This window comes from Falco cherrug, chromosome 16 (genome assembly GCF_023634085.1).
Source record: "Falco cherrug isolate bFalChe1 chromosome 16, bFalChe1.pri, whole genome shotgun sequence".
In the NCBI taxonomy this organism is placed as follows: domain Eukaryota; kingdom Metazoa; phylum Chordata; class Aves; order Falconiformes; family Falconidae; genus Falco; species Falco cherrug.
The window spans coordinates 2,537,748-2,556,291 of NC_073712.1; the positions used below are offsets into that span (position 1 = coordinate 2,537,748).

Here is an 18,544-nt window from a genome sequence, read left to right on the forward strand (position 1 = left end):
CAGTCAGTAAATCTTATTTAATTAATGAGATTACTACTAAGAACAAATAGAAGCCATCTAAAATAGATTATATTTGACATTAATCTCATTGTCTTTTGGAGGGGTATCAAACAGGAGCCCAGCAGTAATGTACTAATAAATCAATATTATTTCATAATCTTCCCATCATAGTATTTGTTAGCACCAATTTTAAAGTTTCTTGGCTAAAGTAGCCATGAAGTGTGGCGTGGACAGAAGGTATCTTGTTTACCCAGAGGAATCTGGATGGCTTGTTAAACTGGCACAGGCAAGTGTGCATTTTAAGGTGACCAAATCTGTAGTTTGTACATCTGAGAAAAAAAATATCATTAAACAGGTCCTAGTTACTGCATGGGGGATTGTACCCTTAAAAGCTGTAGTCCGAAGAAAAGAAAAAGTCATGGAAAGTCTGGTGAGTAACAAGCTAAATGAGACCATTGTGTGATGCTGCGGTAAAAGGGGTAAGTTGGTGGTAATGAAAAATGCCAGTCAGCATGGTTTCCTGGAAAATATGTCTCGCCAGATAAACATAATCTTGTTTCGTGTCTGAGTTTACTTGAGTGGTGTCTATAAATATGTACAAGAAGAGAAGATTTCTTATACTGGAGGGCTTCTTGTTTTGTAGGCAAAGATTTAATGAGATTCGCTGCCTGGAAGACAAAACAAGCCTGATCAAACTAGGAAAAAAAAAAAAAAGTTACTATCACCACTTGAAGATGTTATGTGAGATATCTCAGTGATGCTAATTTAATCAGATACCTTATGTGTAACCTCCAGAGAAAATGATGTGGTCTGTCCCATGCAGGAGGGTCATGGCAGCTTTGCCTGGCAGTGACTCCTTCGCTTCAAAATCATCTGATTTTGCAGTTCCCTGGTGAAGTGTGTTGCATGGACTGATGGGATCACCCAGCCCTATAAATAGCTGAGGCTTCCTACAGTGTGGGGTGGCTTTATTTTCAGTGGATCTGGCATGATGGAGAAAGGAGACTTGACTCTGTGGTGCCAACTCTGTAAACATCTCCAGCCTTGGGCTTCTGTGCAGATCCTGGCGTTGCTGGAGGGGCTCCTTGGCCAGGTGGTTCAGCCCCAGGCAGCCCTGAGGAACGCATGCATTTACAGCCTGGAGTTCAGCATCCTGCTGAGTCAGATGATCCTGTGCCTTTCAAGTTCCCCACAATATTCAGAATAAGGTCTGAGTTTGCTTGGTGATAACATTTGCAGAATCTTTGTTTCTAGAAGTGCGTTTTATTTTTCTATGTCAGTGTTGAGTCTGAGTTTGGTAAATGATATATTCTGTAGCTATCATGATATGTAGAGCGCTGTGTACATAGCCTTCTGATTAGAAGGTGCAACGAACGGGTCTTTTTAAATATGACTGTAAAGTGTGTTCTAGATACACCAGGAAACAATCCTATAACATAATAAATGTCAATCTTAGAATGCAAGCATTTGCGTCACTTCAGACTACGTTTATTTTCCCTTCTCACTGTTGATCTGTTGCAGGTCATTTTTCTTGGGAGAAGGCAGCGGCTTTTATTTATTCTCTCACCTATTTTGTCCTTTTCTTTCCCTAGTTACCCAGTGGGAGACTCTTCCATGCTGCAGCTGTTATCTCAGACGCTATGTACATCTTTGGTGGCACAGTCGACAATAACATTAGAAGTGGAGAAATGTACAGGTTCCAGGTAATTCACTGATAAACACGCTCAAACTTCCACACCAATTCTGTGTGAATCCTTCTGTCTCTGGGTGTGACAGTCTCTGGTTTGGCTCACCATGAGCTTGATGGCTTTTGTTTCACGTCCTTCCTGCAGGCAGCCTTTGCATTACAGATTCGGCTGCCAAAGATTAATGTGTTATCTTTAAAGTCTTTGGAGAAATGTTATCTGGACAGAAATTTTGGTAAGGCCAAGCTCTCCAGTGCCTTCTAAAGTCCTAGCAGAGGTCATGACAACCTAATTTGACAGATTATTGAAAAATGTATTAGACAGGATTTGCCAGAATGTTTAACTGAACACTGACTGTTGCTCTTCGTGTACTGTCACGTTCAGGGTTCCTGGGTCAGAGCATTTTGTATTGAAGTTTTACCTTCGTGCAACACTCCCACTCCCACCGCCCTGGAAACTATGGGAATTTTAAATTTTAAATTTCAGGATACTCACATCAGGTCAAATCCCCCCTATACTCAAGTTTATTTTTATTGTGTGGGACTCTCAGACAAGTCCTGAGAGCAGGTGAGACTCCTGCTCTCCCAAGAACACCAAATCTTGAAACCTGCAAGTTGTGATGAGACACAATTCTTCCCTGTTATCTTTCATTACCCTTACTATAGAGGAAACCCTTGCATGTGTTTTGTTTGCTTGTTATTTTCTACTTTATATACTATAGTGAGGTTGAGTTAAATAAGAAAATCCAGTGACAGTGTATATAGCTACAGTGCTGTTGGATATAGCCGTTTGAAATTAATTCTGCTTCTGTGGGGCTTTATTTTTTTAGTTTTCTTGTTACCCTAAATGCACTCTACATGAAGATTATGGAAGGCTATGGGAAAACAGGCAGTTCAGTGACTTGGAGTTTGTTTTGGGAGAGGTGAGTAGAATTTATTGAAAAGGTGCCAATGGGGGTGTTACTGCATGTGTAGCATGTTTGCCAGGGAAAAGCAAATTGTGCAATGATTGTGCCAGAAACCCTGGGCATGAAGTTTTAAGAGCAGTGTCACTGGTGAAAATTGTGTCTGATTTAGTAAGTTACACTAACCCAGATAAATTTCTAATGCTGCAAAGGAGAAGAAACTTTTAAACTGTGAAGAGCTATTGATCACTGAGACATAACCTGAATTTATCAGAGCACATTATATATAGTGAAAAATTATACATATATGAAAAAGATACTAACGACCTCTGTACTCTGAGGTCCCAACTGTGTCCTGGAAAGAGCAGGTCAGTGGTTTGCAGATCCATGTATCATTTCAAGAGCCATTTTTAATTACTAAAATAAAACAGAATGAGAAAAAGCAGCACAGGGAAATGATTCTCTGGTAATGAGAACAGCTATAAAATTTTAAAAAGAACATATTTTCTGAAGAAAAACATGAGAAATTTGAACTTGCCTGCATTCCTTTTGCAAAAAAAAAAAGTTACAAAACACTTTACAGAGATCAGACAACAGATCCTCAACAACAGATGAAGTAGATTATGAAGAACTATAGCAAAAAACCATACTGTTGTTTTGAAAAGAAAATTAAACCAAAAATCAGATGCAACAATAAGAAGTGGTATCTGTGACACTGAACCCACACAACGGCTTCCACTCAGTGAACATAACAAAGACTTTCCAAATGGTGTTTGCTGTTAGCCTTTAGAGAAAATAGGTGTTGAATTTCATCTGTACGTGCAGAGCAGATGCAAAGTTGCCTTTGATTCTAACTTCAACTAAATGTGTTAGTAACCCGGAGTTCAGCCCAGGTTTCTACAACTCCTGCCATCTCCCACTACCGTGTGATTTGGGTATAAAGTTTCATATGTATTCTTCCTTTGCCTTTGACAGAAGGAAGAACGAGTCCGAGGGCATACCGCAATTGTTACAGCTCGCTGCAAGTGGCTGAAAAAGAAAATCATACAGGCAAGGGAGAGGTTGAAACAGGTGAGTGTTTTAGAAAAGTAATCTTGTGGCAAGGTAACATGTATTCTGCCCAATTTTGGAAATAAAGTTGTCAGGAAAAAAAACATCTGCTGAGACAGACGTAGGGCTGGAGCAGCATCTGGTGATAAGGTGCTCCTGAGCAAGTAAAAGAAGGAGGATAATTAGTATTAGCGTAGGCTCCTGGATGTGTATCAGGCCAGGCAAGGAGTGTAACAGAGAGGAGCCAAAGTTAATCCAGTTATCTGGATTTGGCAGTATGGTTCTTGGGAGCTCTCATAGCAGAATACCCCTGGGGAGGAACGCCTGTCCCTCCCTCAGGGGAGGGTAAAAACTGCATGTCATTGTGGATGGCCAGCAAGATCAGACAGATCAGAGGGAAGGCAGTGTTAAGGTTTTGAGGCTGGCTCTGTTCCCTTTACTTTAGCATTTCCTGACTTTTTCCAGAGTTGAAGGTCTGGTGCCTCTGGTTCATTGTCTATTAATTTTAACTTCTTACAGCTTTTCAGCAGCAAACATTTTATTGCTCTTGAGGAAGTGGTAGCACACAACCTGCAGTAAGACATATGGATGCCTCATTGCCCTTTAGTGAATTGCTTTGCTGCCCCACAGCCCTCCATCTTCACTGAAAAAGGCTGTAGGGAAAGGCTGTCAAAGTGAAACTTGAAAATGCTTCTGTGCAGCACTGAGCTCTGACTTTGCAAGGCAGGGGACTGTGGAACCTGCTCCTACATCTTCCTCCTCCAAGGAAAGGTGCTGTTCCTGCTGAGGGCAGATTTGTGAGCTCAGTGGAATTCATTCTCCCCTTTTTCTGAGGTCCTGCTTTTGAGCTTTATCCAGGGGCTCATGTTCATTCTGATCCGTGTTTGTCACAGGATATGGAACAGTAAGTCTAAGACTGTGAATTCCTTGTTGTTTTGAAGATAATCTTGAAGATAAAGAAATCTTGGGTCTTGAAGAGCATGCAGTCATGAGAAGGATCTTTCCGCTAGTTTGATAATAATGTGTGTGAGCGGACACAGCCTTGTTGCCACATTACAAGTGTGTTTTTCTGTCTCATTAGAAATCAAAGCAAGATATTGAAGATGAGGGACATGCGACATGTCAGAAGGATGGGATTGGTGGGAATGTCAAGTTGTGCCGCCTGCAGCCGCTGCTGGAAGTACCCATCCGAGAGGCTGAGGCACAGCCCTTCGAGGTGCTCATGCAGTTCCTGTATACGGATAAAATAAAATACCCTCGCAAAGGTAGAATAGCAGGATACAAAAAAAATACTAGCAACTGGGCAGCAAACATTTATTTTGCTACAGAGCAGGATTGAGCGTTTGCAGATGCTCTTAATTACTTACCTGAGATTAAAAAAAAAGCAGATTTTTATCAGAGTATACTAACAGTGCTTTGTTTTTTCCAAATTCTTTTCAAACGTGAAGGAAAAGCAGGTTTTTGGTCATTCCAAAAGATGTAACACCCCCCCCCCCCCCAGCCAACCAACCAACCAACCAAAAGTCTTGTGGTATTTTGAACATTACAGCAACCTGCCTGGAAGGAGTGTGTATCCTGGGTTGGCTTATTTCCTTTTTCTGGTATTATTTTGATTCATTGCAAACTGAGCCCATGCAGAAAGGCAGAGCAAGCTAGGATTTATCTTCTTTTCAAAATACCAACCCAAAGGAATGCCTCAAGAAAGGAAAAATCCATTTGATGCATTCATTGAAGATCCCTGAGTTAAAAACACTTGCAGGCTGGGAGGTTATAGGCAGAGATCTCGGCTCCCACACAGCAGATCTAACTCAGGGCTGTGCTTGAGCGATGGGGTCTGTTGGGCCGTGGGAGTCAGCCTGGATAGCCGGGGGCAGCTCCAGCTGGGGGGCCCGGGGGGGCTGCAGATATATGGCACAGCAAGGTAGAGTGAGCTGCGTCTGTCAGCACACTGCAGGCTTTGCTTCAGCTACGGTCCAGGATCTTTCCTTTCTGTAAAAGGTAGTTCTAAGGAAAATAGTGATTTGTATGCAGTTATCCCAAGGATTTCCTCCAAGGCAGCGTGTCTGAGAGCAAGCCTAATTAGTGGGGACGAGGGAACCTTCTCATTGGTGTCTGCTGACATCGCCAGATCCCGTTGTCAGCTGGTCCGCTGATCCTCAGCACGCTCACTTCAGGACAGGATCAGACCAAGGAAAGGATTATCATGCTGAGCTCTTCTCTTTGTTACAGGCTTTCCAGGCAGCCTGCTACCCTTCCCCCAGCCCATCAAATATTCTCCCTGGTGCTTACCTTTCTGCTGGGATCCTCCAATGGCCCCGCCCTGTCCTGACCATTTGTATTCCTAGTTGCTCCTCATAGTTCAGAGAGCAGCACCTTGGGGATCCATCCAGAGGCTGAGATAATAGAATTGGGCATGCTTATCAAACAGGATTTTCTGATTAGACACAGGGAGGGCACATGACATGCAAGAAGGCTTCTCTCTGTCAAGGAGTAGTTACAGCAGATGGCTAGAGATCTCCTGCGAGGAAAGCAAAGGCTATGGAGGATTGATGATTCCTTGAGCTGGTGTGCCAGTAGCCCCACTGCAGTGGCCTGTGAGAGTCCACGCTGCCCCTCTTTTTATGCCAGCCCTCTTTTCTAGACGAGCCTCAGATCTGTACACGGACAAGCACAGAGTGCAGTCATAAGGGTCTGTCAAAATCAGGGAGCTGATTGCTAATACTGCGTAAAAAGCAAGGAATTCAGGAGAGCTGTTAGCAGCTGAGCACTTTGGAAAATCGGGCTGCTAGTTTTGGAGCTTGTTGGTGTTTTTAGGGACTTCACTTTATTTTGAGGGTTTTAAAAAATTGTGATCCAGATTGTCACAAAATCTTTGTCCAAAAAATCTTTTTGAGTGGCTGTTTCATGCCAAAATTCTGAAACTCCTTTTATTAATCTTAATTCAGAATTTGTCTAACCAGCACTGGAACATTTTTCTCCATAAGAATACTCCAGTTGCTGCCCATTCTACCATTCTGAATGCCCAGGCTGATGTAAAAATAAACACTTTGAGAAAGATTCCTCTCTTTCTTCTGTAAGCTCTCCAGCATTTTTATCTCCTGTCATTTCAGGCCATGTGCAGGATGTGTTGCTTATTATGGATGTGTACAAACTAGCCCTAAACTTCAAGCTCTCTCGACTGGAACAGCTCTGCCTGCAATATATTGAAGCATCCGTAGATCTGCAGAATGTGCTCATCGTGTGTGAAAATGCTAACAAGCTTCAGCTGGATCAGCTAAAGGTAATCACATCCTGCATACAAAGTAACTGATAAGGAATTTTTTAAAATAAAATTTATGCAATTAATATTTTGGAAAAGCTATCGGCTTTTGCAAATCCAGTTCTTTCCTGTAATTACAGTTGCTTGAGTATATGTTCATGTGGATTGTCCTGCAGTTGCTCATGGTTATTATGTAGGGTTTTTTCACTAAATGTTTGATATTTTTGTGTATCTGCCCTGTAGGATGTAAAGGGCAGAGTGACTTTGGCTCTTCATCAATTCACTCTTGCTGCAGCAAGATGGAACCAGTGCATTTTGTAGTCCCACTGTTTTATGCAGAGACTGCAAACAGGTTCCTTGACCTGGTCTGATGAAAATAACGAAATTCGGTTCTCACGCCTTTGATCTGAAAAGCAAAATGGTGTCTGCGACTCTCTGTTTCTTTGTAGTGGGTCAAGGGCTTTTACGCATTTGCCAAAAGTCATGATAGAGTTGATAGCCCCAGGCTTCAGACCATGATTTGCTGTGATGGTCTGATTCCCACCAACAGTGGCCAGAGCCAATTCTGCTTGAAGCAGCTCCCCCACCCAAGTGCAGGAGTCAGTGCTAGATCACAGAATGCCTATTGGAGCAGCCTGTGCACGTCCATTGGCCACGCTGCAGCGCTGATGGTTGCAGTCAGAGTGAGGCTAGAGAAACCAGTATGCCCCAGCACTTCTTCAGGCACTCTGTGCAATGGATTTGGGTAAAGAAAAGGCATCCAGGAGGGCAGCAGCAGAGTCAGCAGCAAGTCTGTAAATGCTGGCACAGCCTTGGGTGCACAGGACTGTGATTCCATTAGCTGCCCAGAAGCTCAAGCAAGTATCTCAGCATTGGTGGATCTAGTGCCAGTAATTTCAGATCAGCCAACTCCTCCGCCTGCCTTAACTACCAGCAGGGTGACAGGGGCTCTTCCACGCAACTCCATGTGGTCAGGATCACCTTGGGTTGGCATCCTGTCTTCTTAAGTGCGCGTTAGTCCTCATGCGTAGGTGCCATCTGCAGAAGGCTGCTCTTCCTGGCATCCTAGTCATTGTTTAAAATGTTTTACAGATGGGTCCTTGACACATCACTTTGGATCCCAGGTGAAATAACTTGGCAGAAAATGGACAAGAATAATTATTCTTTGGGTGAATTTTGTACTCACCTTATGGTGAGCTGGTATAGATGATATTTTTTGCTTATTCAAGTGTCCTGAGGGAAAGCCTTGGTTCACAGTGGCAAATGAAGTGCTTTTTTGTCCCTTTAGCTGTTTAGCATTAGGTCTAGTTCATTTTTCACCTTTCCACCACTTCAATTTTTCTATCATACAGAAACCTACAAGAGCCCTTTCAGACTGCTTGCAACCTTTACAGCAAAGGTTACAGCAAAATCCACACAAGGAAATCCTACAAACTGTTTGTACCCTTAATGGAGAGTGTTAAGAGTTAAGATCTCTTCATGCTTCTAATTAACTTTTGATATCTAATTGTATAAAGAATTATTTTGAGATAGCAGTCAGTCTTCGTTCACTCCATGAAGTTTTTGGTGTCTCCTGACATTGCCATTTTGGAAAGCTTCAGAGAAGGTAGATGGGAGACAATTAATCTTTTCCTTGTTATTATTTCTTAGTCAGGTTTTTCTAGATGCTTAGAATTGTCCTGAATTTCCTGTTCAAGTAGGAGCCTAAACAGTCACTTAGTAAGGAGGTCACTGTTCCATAATACCAGCTGCAGGATCCATGTGTGGAGGGTCATAAGAAAAGGATGTCTGTTTCAGTGTGACATGGTAACAGTGTGATGCTGTAGGATGACTTCATAAAGTGTAATTTTTTTATTAATACTGTTTTCTTTTTAAGGAGCATTGCCTGAACTTTGTGGTGAAGGAATCACATTTTAATCAGGTAATAATGATGAAGGAATTTGAGCATCTTTCTTCATCCCTCATAGTGGAGATTGTACGGAGAAAACAGCAACCTCCTGTTCGAACACATTCCGATCAGCCACTTGACATCGGTAACTTTTATGCTTTATAAAGTAATTAGTTGTACTGGTTTTGCATTGCTAATAGTTTGTTTAGTGTAGGAAACAGCCTAGGAAGTAGACCAGTGCAGACCACCGATTCTCCAGCTGGTGTAACTGTGCTTCGCCTGTTTCCAAGACTCAGACAGGGCATGCCGGTTCTTTTTCCAGTGAGCTTCAATCAGAACAGTATCCCCGTCGAAATACATGAAAGGTCTTGTTAAATTTAGTCATTTTCTTCTTGCAATAAAATATCCTGATTCTATTCTGAGAGAGATGAGGCAGGAGGTGCAGAAGGGTGTAAAGAATGATTCAAAGAAGAGGCAGTGGACGTTCAGTTTAAGTGGACTGCAAGGTAACAAAGCTGAGGAGGGAGTTGGCTTGCCCCATAGGTTTTAACCAAAGAGGAGCAGGAGTAAGGAAGAAGATCTTGTGAGTAAGCCGCTGCTGGCAAGGCTGACCTCAGCTGCAGAGGGGAAGGAATAGAAGATAGGGAGGCAGGGAAGAGGAGACTGAGAAGATAAATAACCTGCGCTAATGGTCATGTCTTTCATTTTCATTCTGTGAGTGTGCTGGAAGAAGATTTGATATACAATTCTATTATGGAATTCATCAAGGACTGATTTGGGACTAGTCTTATTCAAGATTTTATCATCCTAACACACAAAAAATGTAACAGTGAAGTTCACTGAGGCCACAAAGTTCAGAGGCGTTGGCAGTGTTGATTTGGAATACTGCACAAAAATGACTGGGGACTGGAGAGAAAGATGGGGAAGCCAGTCCTGGAAGGTCAAGTAGAAAGCCTTTGGCTGGCATCTTTCCCAGGGAGAAGAGGGATACGCCATTGAGGAAGATGGCATAGCCAGCTTCTATATCCGGAGCTGGAACAGTGTGAGACACCCAAACGTCAAAAAGTTGAAAGATAAACTTTGAAAATATGAGTGAATTTGGATCAGACTTGAATGTGCTCTGTTTCTCAGTTTCTGTGTATTTTCAAAGGTTTGTTAAAATGTTGGTTAAAAGAAGCCTTTATTGAGGATGTGGGAAAGCTTTTTCATTAAGATACAAAATTTTGTATCCCTGGTGGTTGGAAATTAATAAAAAGAGTGGGAGAAGATCAGATTTCTTTATCTATAGAGAAGACCTTTCAATGTGGCTACTGCTGGCATTTGCTGTCAGCAGTTTGAAAGCAGAGCAGAGTTTGAAAGTGAGGTTTGTTTCTGGGATGGACAGTAGGTACTGGACTGTGATGGGGAAGGATGAAGCTCATTTTGCTCTAAGGTTGTGAGGAGGGGCCACCCTCAAACTCACCCCACAGGTCCCAAGGGAAAGAGGGGCTGGAGCTATGGCTTGGCCCTATATTAGTTTGGCCCTATACCTGGTCACCTGTAACTTACCATTTCTTTAACTGTTTCATTATGTTAACTTTCAGGAACATCTTTAATTCAAGACATGAAGGCTTACCTAGAAGGAGCCGGGACTGAATTCTGTGATATCATCCTTCTCTTAGACGGCCACCCACGGCCAGCCCATAAAGCAATCCTAGCTGCCCGCTCCAGGTGAGTCATTGTTTACTAAAACTATAATAAATACTGTATGTGTGAAATGCAGTCTGAGAGTCCTCTTGCCTTTTTTAGATGACAGGGAGGAACTTTGTTTCTGCATAAAGTGTAAGATACAGCTTTGCTCAATGAGTGTAATAGACCTTTAAGCAACAGTGATTAAATATTTTTTTTTTTCAATTTGATACCCAGCAAGGAAAGATAGGAAGAAATTAAAACTGTGGAGATTCTCTAGAGGATGTGTAAAAAGCTGCATTGCAAGGCAAAGAATCTGTAAAATCATAGGAAGGGGAAAAGGGTGTACAGCATAGGTGGGTTCAGTGCAGTTGAAAGCAACAGGTGTCCTCTGAGGTGAGAAAGTCTTCGGATAGTGAGTGTGTGTTTTGAATGATGAGAAACTTGAATCTCTCTCTACCTTGCTGATACTTAAGACTGGATATGAATAAGCACAACACAAAATGGTGTGTCATGGAGAGTAGATTGTTCCCATACTTTGTTGCAGGGGCAAGTAGTTCACCCTTCTGAAGATGGTACTGTTCTCCCTCCTCAGTATATGGGTGCAGCGTGTTTGTCCCTTGCTTCTGTGTTCTGTGTACCTGCACCTTTTATGTCCTGCCAAACATTAAGTGTTTGCATAAAATTTCTATTTCAAATACTGTCACAGTTTTTGCCCAATCCCAGTAATAATATTCAGCATTAGTTACCGTGGTATTCTACCAGCAGCATTTCATAGCTCTTAAAACAACCCTGCATGATTGGCAGCCTGGAGATACCAAGGAAATTCATAATGCTTTAAGCTCTCTACTGGGTCTTATGCAAATTAGGTGAAAATCAAAGCACCGTGTGTCCTAATTTTCAAGAAACACACAAATTTCAGGTAGTGCTGATGGAAATTAGGGGGATTATATTTGGAGTTCTCTCACAGGCAGAATGAACACAGGCACATATATGAAACAATAATTTAGCGGTGTTTTTGCCAAGGTTGTCACCTGAATTTGCTTCTTTGGAAGCTGGCCTTTGAACAATACTGGGTTAAACCATCTGTCTGCAGAATGTTACATCGGTTTTATTTCCTTTTCCAGTTACTTTGAAGCCATGTTCCGTTCTTTCATGCCAGAAGATGGGCAAGTGAACATTTCTATAGGTGAAATGGTTCCCAGCAAGCAAGCATTTGAATCTATGCTTAGATATATTTATTATGGAGAAGTAAACATGCCTCCTGAAGACTCCCTGTATCCTTAAATCTGAAATAATTGAAGTATCTGTCTAGTACAGCAGCTTACCTTCCTTTTGCTCTAGGTTGCCAGGGCCAGCCTGGGAGGATTGTTTGTCCAGGGCTGCATTAACAGGTACTGCATTTTAACTTCTGTTGCTGAAGTTACCCTGCCCTGGTGAGGCTGCATCTGCAGTGCTGGGTCCGGTGCTGGGCTCCCCGGTTCAGGAGGAGCTGGGAACTGCTGGAGAGGGGCCAGCAGAGGCTACAAAGCCGATGAGGGGGCTGGAGCATCTCCCTTGTGAGGACAGGCTGCGAGAGCTGGGGCTGTTCAGCCTGGAGAAGACTGAGAGGGATCTTATCGACGTCTACAAAGAGCTTAAGGGCCAGTGTCAGGAGGACGGGGCCAGGCTCTTTTCAGTGGTGCCCAGGGACAGGGGCAACGGGCACAAACTGACACACAAGAAGTCTGAATTTCCTCTGAAGACGAGGAAAAACTTCTTTCCTTTGCAGGTGACACAGCACTGGGACAGGCCGCCCAGAGGGGCTGTGCAGGCTCCTTCTCTGGACACATTCCAAACCTGCTGGACATCACTCTGTGCAGCCTGCTCAAGGACAACCTGCTTTAGCGGGGGGTTGGACTAGATGATCTCTCCCGAGACCCCTTCCGACCCGGACCAGTCTGGGATTCTGTGATTTGTGTTCGCAGTCAGTGCTGTTACCTTTGCTTTATGGTTTTTTCCCTTAACGAGATTAATAGCTACCTCTTTGCTGCACCTTACTATTACGGCTTCTCCAACAACAGACTACAAGCCTATTGTAAGCAGAATCTAGAAATGAATGTCACAGTGGAGAATGTACTCCAGGTAATTGTCCCCAAGCATCTTTAATTAGTCGCTTGACTTAGGTACAGGAAAGCCAAAGAGTCTAGTCAAGTGGGTGCCCCCAGCACCAGGTTCACTGAGTTACTTCCAAACTGGCATCCACTGAGACTGCATAAACCCTGCTGATGACAGTGGCCCTGCGTGGTTAATGCATGTGTAGGAGTGTGACCTTCAGCAGCGCTTTTCCTTACCTGCTTTCTGTGTCACTAGTGCTCCTGTGCTGAAGTGTTTGCTCAGCTGGCCAACAGCATGTTCCTTTTGAGCTCCTCATCCCCATTGTAGACCAGTGTTTCTAACTGTCTTTTTAAATGTGCCATGTGCTCAGCACTCAGCTCCAAACCCTTTTTCGGTAGACATCTGTACCAGGACAAATGGGGATGTGCAGGTAACATTAGTCTTGTTTTATCAGTAATGCTGATAGGACCTGGCAATGAAGTTTAAGCTAGCAAAAAATACTCTGTGATAAGAAAGCCTAAAATGCCATCTATTAGGTAGGCAGACCAATCCCTCAGCAACACGAGCAGAATCAATTCCAGCATTAACTGCTTTTGGCTCTTGCCAGTCTCAGCTGGGGCACGTGAGGGAACCCGGCTCTGAAACAGATCTGCAGTTTCCTACTGATTATCTCCTGAGGACTCCATATGTTTTAAATCCAAAGCTTATTTTTTGATAGTTCAAAAAAGATTCAGGTTTGTCATGAAAAATTGAGATGTTTCCCTAGCTCAGAGGAATTACCTCCCCTGAGTGAGAACAGTGTTTGTGCGCTGCACATCTGAGCTATGCAGAAAGAAAATCACATTCTTGCTTTTGCTCTAGATTTTAGAGGCAGCTGACAAAACCCAAGCCCTGGACATGAAGAGGCACTGCCTGCACATAATTGTTCACCAGTTCACCAAGGTTGGTTGCATCTTTTCTGGGGCTTTTGAGAGCTGCTGTCCTCTGTCGCTGTGTTGGTAAAAGATGCATTAATGTAGGAATCTGTCTCATTCTTTCTCGTCTGAGACAGCTGAGAGCTGGCTGCATGTTACTGACACTGGCAAATCTGCTAGGCATACTTTTCACACCGAAAATAAATGAAAGACTAGAACAGCCTAGTTTGGAAGCGTGAAGACCTTCCAAAACAGAAGTTACCCAGAATTGCTTCCATTTGCACTTATTCCAGCTGTTAATTTTGTGCCATGCCATCGTTGGGTTCTCATGTATATAGCAAGATAAGTTTGTTATGTATTGAGGGCACAGATCACACTTTCTCTAGCAGTCATGAGTGTGCTGTTCATATTTCTCTTGAACTATTCTCTTTCATAGACGTTATGTTGTCATGTGCTCAAAAGGTGAATTACCATATTGTGGCTGGGCTTTCTGTAATTTCCATGTTTTGATACGTAGGATTTTGCATTAGTGATAGGAAAGGTCAAGAGCCTGATGTGCTGGTATTCCTGTCCTCACTCAAGAGAGTAAGGGTATTGTCATTTAGTTGTTCCTGTGATATATGATCCCTCCATGAGAGTTCCCCAGCATGGCACCAGCTCATTGCACAACTTACTAGCATTGTTGAAATCGGTAGGTAAATCACAGGAATTGGAATTTCTGGACGCTACGTACTTGCTGTTAATAATTCTGTAGTTCGTACTCAGGTAGCTCACACTATTTTGTGTATCTAAACTCACGGTCCCTCCCGTTGCTGCCCATAGAGAAGGAAAGCGCTGCTAAGTCCCATTTGTATCTAGAGGTGAGACAGAGGGAGGTATTCAGGCTCTATTAAATGCCTGAGTTCCCAAGCATAATGTGTTTTGCATTCAGAAGTAACTGAAGATACATCAAAAGCTTTGAGAGTGGAGCCAGCATGCAGGAGTCATGCTTCTGGTGGAGAGTCCCCAGCGTGAGGTTACAGCCTCTGCCTTCATTTTATTTTTTTTTTTCTGGCCTTGCGGATCCTGCAGAGCGACCCATCGTCAGCAGGGGACAGAGAGTGGTCCCACCGTGGGTTACAGCATAGCCTGGCAGCTGGGACAGCTCCTGGGGTTTGAGGTCAATGCATTACAGTCCCCGAGAGCAGATAGTCTGGTCTCAACTTCCCAGTGGAGACCACAGGAAGACAAACAGTTTGGCACGTTTCTCACCAGAACGTATAGGGGGGAGATGAATATTGCAACATTTCAGAAAAAGAGATTTGAACTGAAGGGTATTACTCAATTGTACTCCACTAACCAGAATATGTGGAACGTTTTATATTTAAACTGTTGACTGTTAGAACAGTTTCCATCAAAATGTGGCTGGAAAACTGTCAAGCAGATGTGAACGAAGAAATCTTAATTATGCAATGTTTTTCTTCGGTCTGAGAGGCTTCAGTGTGTGATTTTTGGCCCAGCACTGGGTGGCTCTATGTGTGGCTGGGCACGAATGCTTGCCATTCTCCCTCTCTGCAAGCCACAGGCTCTGAAGGGTGATTTGTTCTAGCTGTGCAAGCCTGGTGGGTCACCAAGGCTTAGGCAGGCTGGGTGTACGGCTGTTGGGATCTCCTGTTCTTCCAGCTTGATTAATGCTGATCTTGATTTGGACTGTTAAGTTTTCCCCGCAATAAGAACGTGAACTGAAGAGCTGTTCCCACAGGTTCACTTAGTTTGGACAACGTGTTTTTAGGCTCTTGTGTGTCAGTGTTGTGCAAAAGCCCTAATAAAACTGTTGTTCTGAAGTGTTTGAACTGACACCCTGCTCTGTTCTCTGCAGTGCGTGCCTCAGTGCAGGGGCAGGATTCCCAGCGGTGTTACGGGGCTCTCTCCCTCCCAGTCCTCACAGACCCGTATTTTGGGGTTATTACTTCAAGCATGTGTCCTGAGCTCTTTCTGAAAGCATACTCAGCCATTTCCTTCCTGGATTTCAAAAGATGCTCAGGACATTGTTATTCTTTATCACAGTCAAGCTTCTTAAGAGTGAGGTGATAATCTTTTATTGGATCAGTTAACACAGGCTGGGTAAGGCTTTTAGGCAGAGGCTGCCTTCAAGGCTGGGCATGCGTGTTAATAAAGCTAGGAGGGAATACTGGCTCATTACTAGAGGTTGTGGAGAAGGAAGGAATGTGTGGAGCTCCTTTTTGATAACAGTTGAGCTTCTGAACAGTCTAAGAGCATAAAGTTCGTTGCAGGTTCCCAAATATCTGATGTGGTGAAGGTTTTTGTTGGCTAGTGCTCCAGTGACCCACTTTGACTGCAGGAGGCATGCCAGCAAAGCCACCGTGGACACTGAGCACGAGCTGTCCTTAGGAGCATGCAGGAGTGGAGAGATCAGGTCCTAAGTCATGTTCTTAGTAGAAACAGACTTCAAAGTTCAGGGTTGTGCTGGAGCCCAGCTTTGCTTTTAGCAGAGTGCTTAGCTGGCATCCATTAGCAGTAGAGTTGTCAATATAAACAGTAATTACACTGCTTTCTCAGAGAGGCGGTGCTGGAGTCAGCATTTCTGCTCTTCTCCATCCCCATCCCCTCCATGCAGCACTCGAAATCGGGTTATGGGCGCAGGAGGTCATGACTGGAGCCCCTGCAGGCCATTCTCTGCAGCCCAGCTCCACGACTGCGATTTCAGGCAGTTTGCGCCCAGCCTTTGACTTGCCTGACCTGCCTGTTTCACGCAGGATGGCAGGGGTAAAATGGGGATACGTCAGCTATGATGGGGAGGGGTTTAATTTCTTTGTTTTTTTTCTGTTCTGTTTTTCTTTTCCTTGAAGGTCTCCAAGTTGCCAAATCTCCGCTCCCTAAGTCAGCTGCTCCTCCTTGACATCATAGAGTCGTTAGCTAACCACATATCAGACAAGCAGTGTGCAGAGCTGGGCTCAGACATATGACATGCTTTGGTAATCAAACTTCTCATTTGCTCCTCCAAAAAAACTAGCACTTTACAGCTGATGCTTTTTTACCATTCCATACTGAGCTGCTCAGAGCGTCTGCACAATATAGCAGGAGGCCCAGAGGAGCACGGACAGCTGACTTGCTCTGCCGTGGATTTGCTTGGTTTGTACCTTTGTGGAGAAGGGTTTGGTCTCTGTTACGCAAATGTAAAATTGAAACCATTACAGGAATGAATTTATTCTGTGTGGGTTTGGGAGTAACTTAAGTTCAGAATCAAGCCCATTATTACTTTTATACTGTAAAATAAAGCAGTCATGAGTAAGAGAGTCATTAATACTTTGAAACACAATATTTAAACAACTTCAGCTGACACAGCCAGGGGCTGTAAGGGGAAGTCAGTTACAACAAAACTGGAAACAGACTGTGGTGTTTGCAGTGAGGCTGATCACTGGACCAGAATGTAGTGACTTTTCAGAGACTCTTTGCGGTGTGGATTAAAAAGATACCCTTTTGCAGCTGCCTAGATTGGTGGACTGCAGGAAGTCCAGACCTGTGTTCTGCAGCAGGTCAGACTAGAAGGTTACAGGAGTCCTTTCTGCCCATCAGATCCATTAATCCTGCCTCGCTAAGCCATTCTAAATCAATTTATTAATAAAGAGTTAACATCATCTCCTGGCATTTCATGATTGACTTGGCTTTCATTTTGGAAAAAATTAAGCAAAAAGATCTCTGAGCTTGATGAAGGTCACTTTGTTAAAAATAAGTGTGCTACATCTTGTTACTAATTTTATGCTGAAGTGTCTTCGTTAGTCATTGCCTTTGCAGGGAAGTGGATAAAGGCAGAGTGCCCTTCCCAGCCAGTTCAGAAGCAGCTGCTGTTCCCTCCCGGTGGCAGCCCCGCAGCTCCCTGCCATGCTGGATGCTTCCCACACTGCAGAGGGGAGAGGAGCTTCACCTCTCCCTGGCTGCTGCACGGTGCAGCTTGGTTGGGGCGTGTTGGAGATCAGCTGGTGTCACGGTGGCAGAACAGCTCCCCAGCGCTGCCGGGAGCCACCAGCACAGCCCAGAGGGAGTGAGTGGCACAGAAGCTGGGAGCCAAACTCTTGTCCTGCCTTAAGCTGCACCAGCTCACAGAGGTGATGCAGAAGGCGGCGCTGATGTGGTGCTGCTCTGCTTGGCTGTTTGGAATGGCAAGAGCTGGCTTGAGCAGGAGCCGTGGAAGGTCCCTCCCGCCCCTGTGTTTCCACCCTTGCAGCCATGTTTAATTGGGGCCAGTAAGTGTCCCCAGTGTGGTGTGAGTTGTGAGCTCCTGTTCAGCACCCTGTAGCGTGACATGCCCGTGCCTGCGTTGGTGTGCTGCAGTCTCTGTGCAGTGGAGAATGTGTCGTGTCAGTTGATCCAAGCAAAGTGCTTTAGGGACCACTGATCTGTCTCCCAGCTGATGGCTTGCTCAGGTGAGTCAGACCAGAGGTGGCAGATGCATCTGAGAGCCAAGGGCTCATTTTCACGTGGAGGGATTATTTCCAGATGCCTCATAGGTAATGAAGTCTCTTATCAGGGGTTATCAGCCTGCATGTCCCCTGGGAACACAGATCATCTGCAAATGGAGAAAGGTTGTACACTACAACCTGTAAGAATACTGCAAGTTATTTTCAGCCATGCTGACTCCACTAGAGGACACCCATTTCCCAAACGTGCAGCCTTGTTCCCTCAGTAAGGAACAACGCGCTGATTCCACCCATGCCATAACCCTTTGGGTCTGTTTTCTCAAACTGTTTGGGGTTTGGATCTTACTCCTGAGCCCGTCTGGGAGGAAATGCGCAGCCTCTGCACCCCCCGAGCCGGGGCACTGCGGCCATCTTCACTTTGCAGGGGTTTTGGCGTAGCTGTGGCTCTAGTGACTGGGGTGCTTAGTCAGTTGCATCCGTGGGATTTATCGTCTGAAAAAACCGCGGGCCGTGGCACCGTTACGTCATTGTTGTGATTTGCCTCTGGGCCGCTGTTGTGCAGGGTGCTGGGGTCGTGCGCTACTCCGAGGGCAGCTGGGGACCTGCCCGGTGCCTGTGGCCAGAGCTGTGCCCCCCGCAGCCGGGAGCGCGGCAGCCAGTC

The 18,544-nt window shown here is 44.5% G+C and overlaps 1 protein-coding gene across 2 annotated transcripts in view; it reads left to right on the plus strand.

Moving 5' to 3' along the window:
• LZTR1 (leucine zipper like post translational regulator 1) overlaps window positions 1–17,103 on the plus strand; it is a 34,639-nt gene extending 17,536 nt beyond the window's left edge. For both annotated transcript variants that reach the window (XM_055728409.1, XM_055728410.1), the window contains 11 exons: window positions 1,593–1,703; window positions 2,515–2,607; window positions 3,565–3,660; window positions 4,721–4,904; window positions 6,750–6,919; window positions 8,775–8,931; window positions 10,370–10,496; window positions 11,582–11,731; window positions 12,473–12,578; window positions 13,413–13,493; window positions 16,315–17,103. In XM_055728409.1, the coding sequence (XP_055584384.1) occupies window positions 1,593–1,703; window positions 2,515–2,607; window positions 3,565–3,660; window positions 4,721–4,904; window positions 6,750–6,919; window positions 8,775–8,931; window positions 10,370–10,496; window positions 11,582–11,731; window positions 12,473–12,578; window positions 13,413–13,493; window positions 16,315–16,431 (1,392 nt within the window). In that variant the 3' untranslated portion in view covers window positions 16,432–17,103. The remainder of the gene's footprint in view (window positions 1–1,592; window positions 1,704–2,514; window positions 2,608–3,564; window positions 3,661–4,720; window positions 4,905–6,749; window positions 6,920–8,774; window positions 8,932–10,369; window positions 10,497–11,581; window positions 11,732–12,472; window positions 12,579–13,412; window positions 13,494–16,314) is intronic.
• The last annotated feature ends 1,441 nt before the right edge of the window (window positions 17,104–18,544 follow it).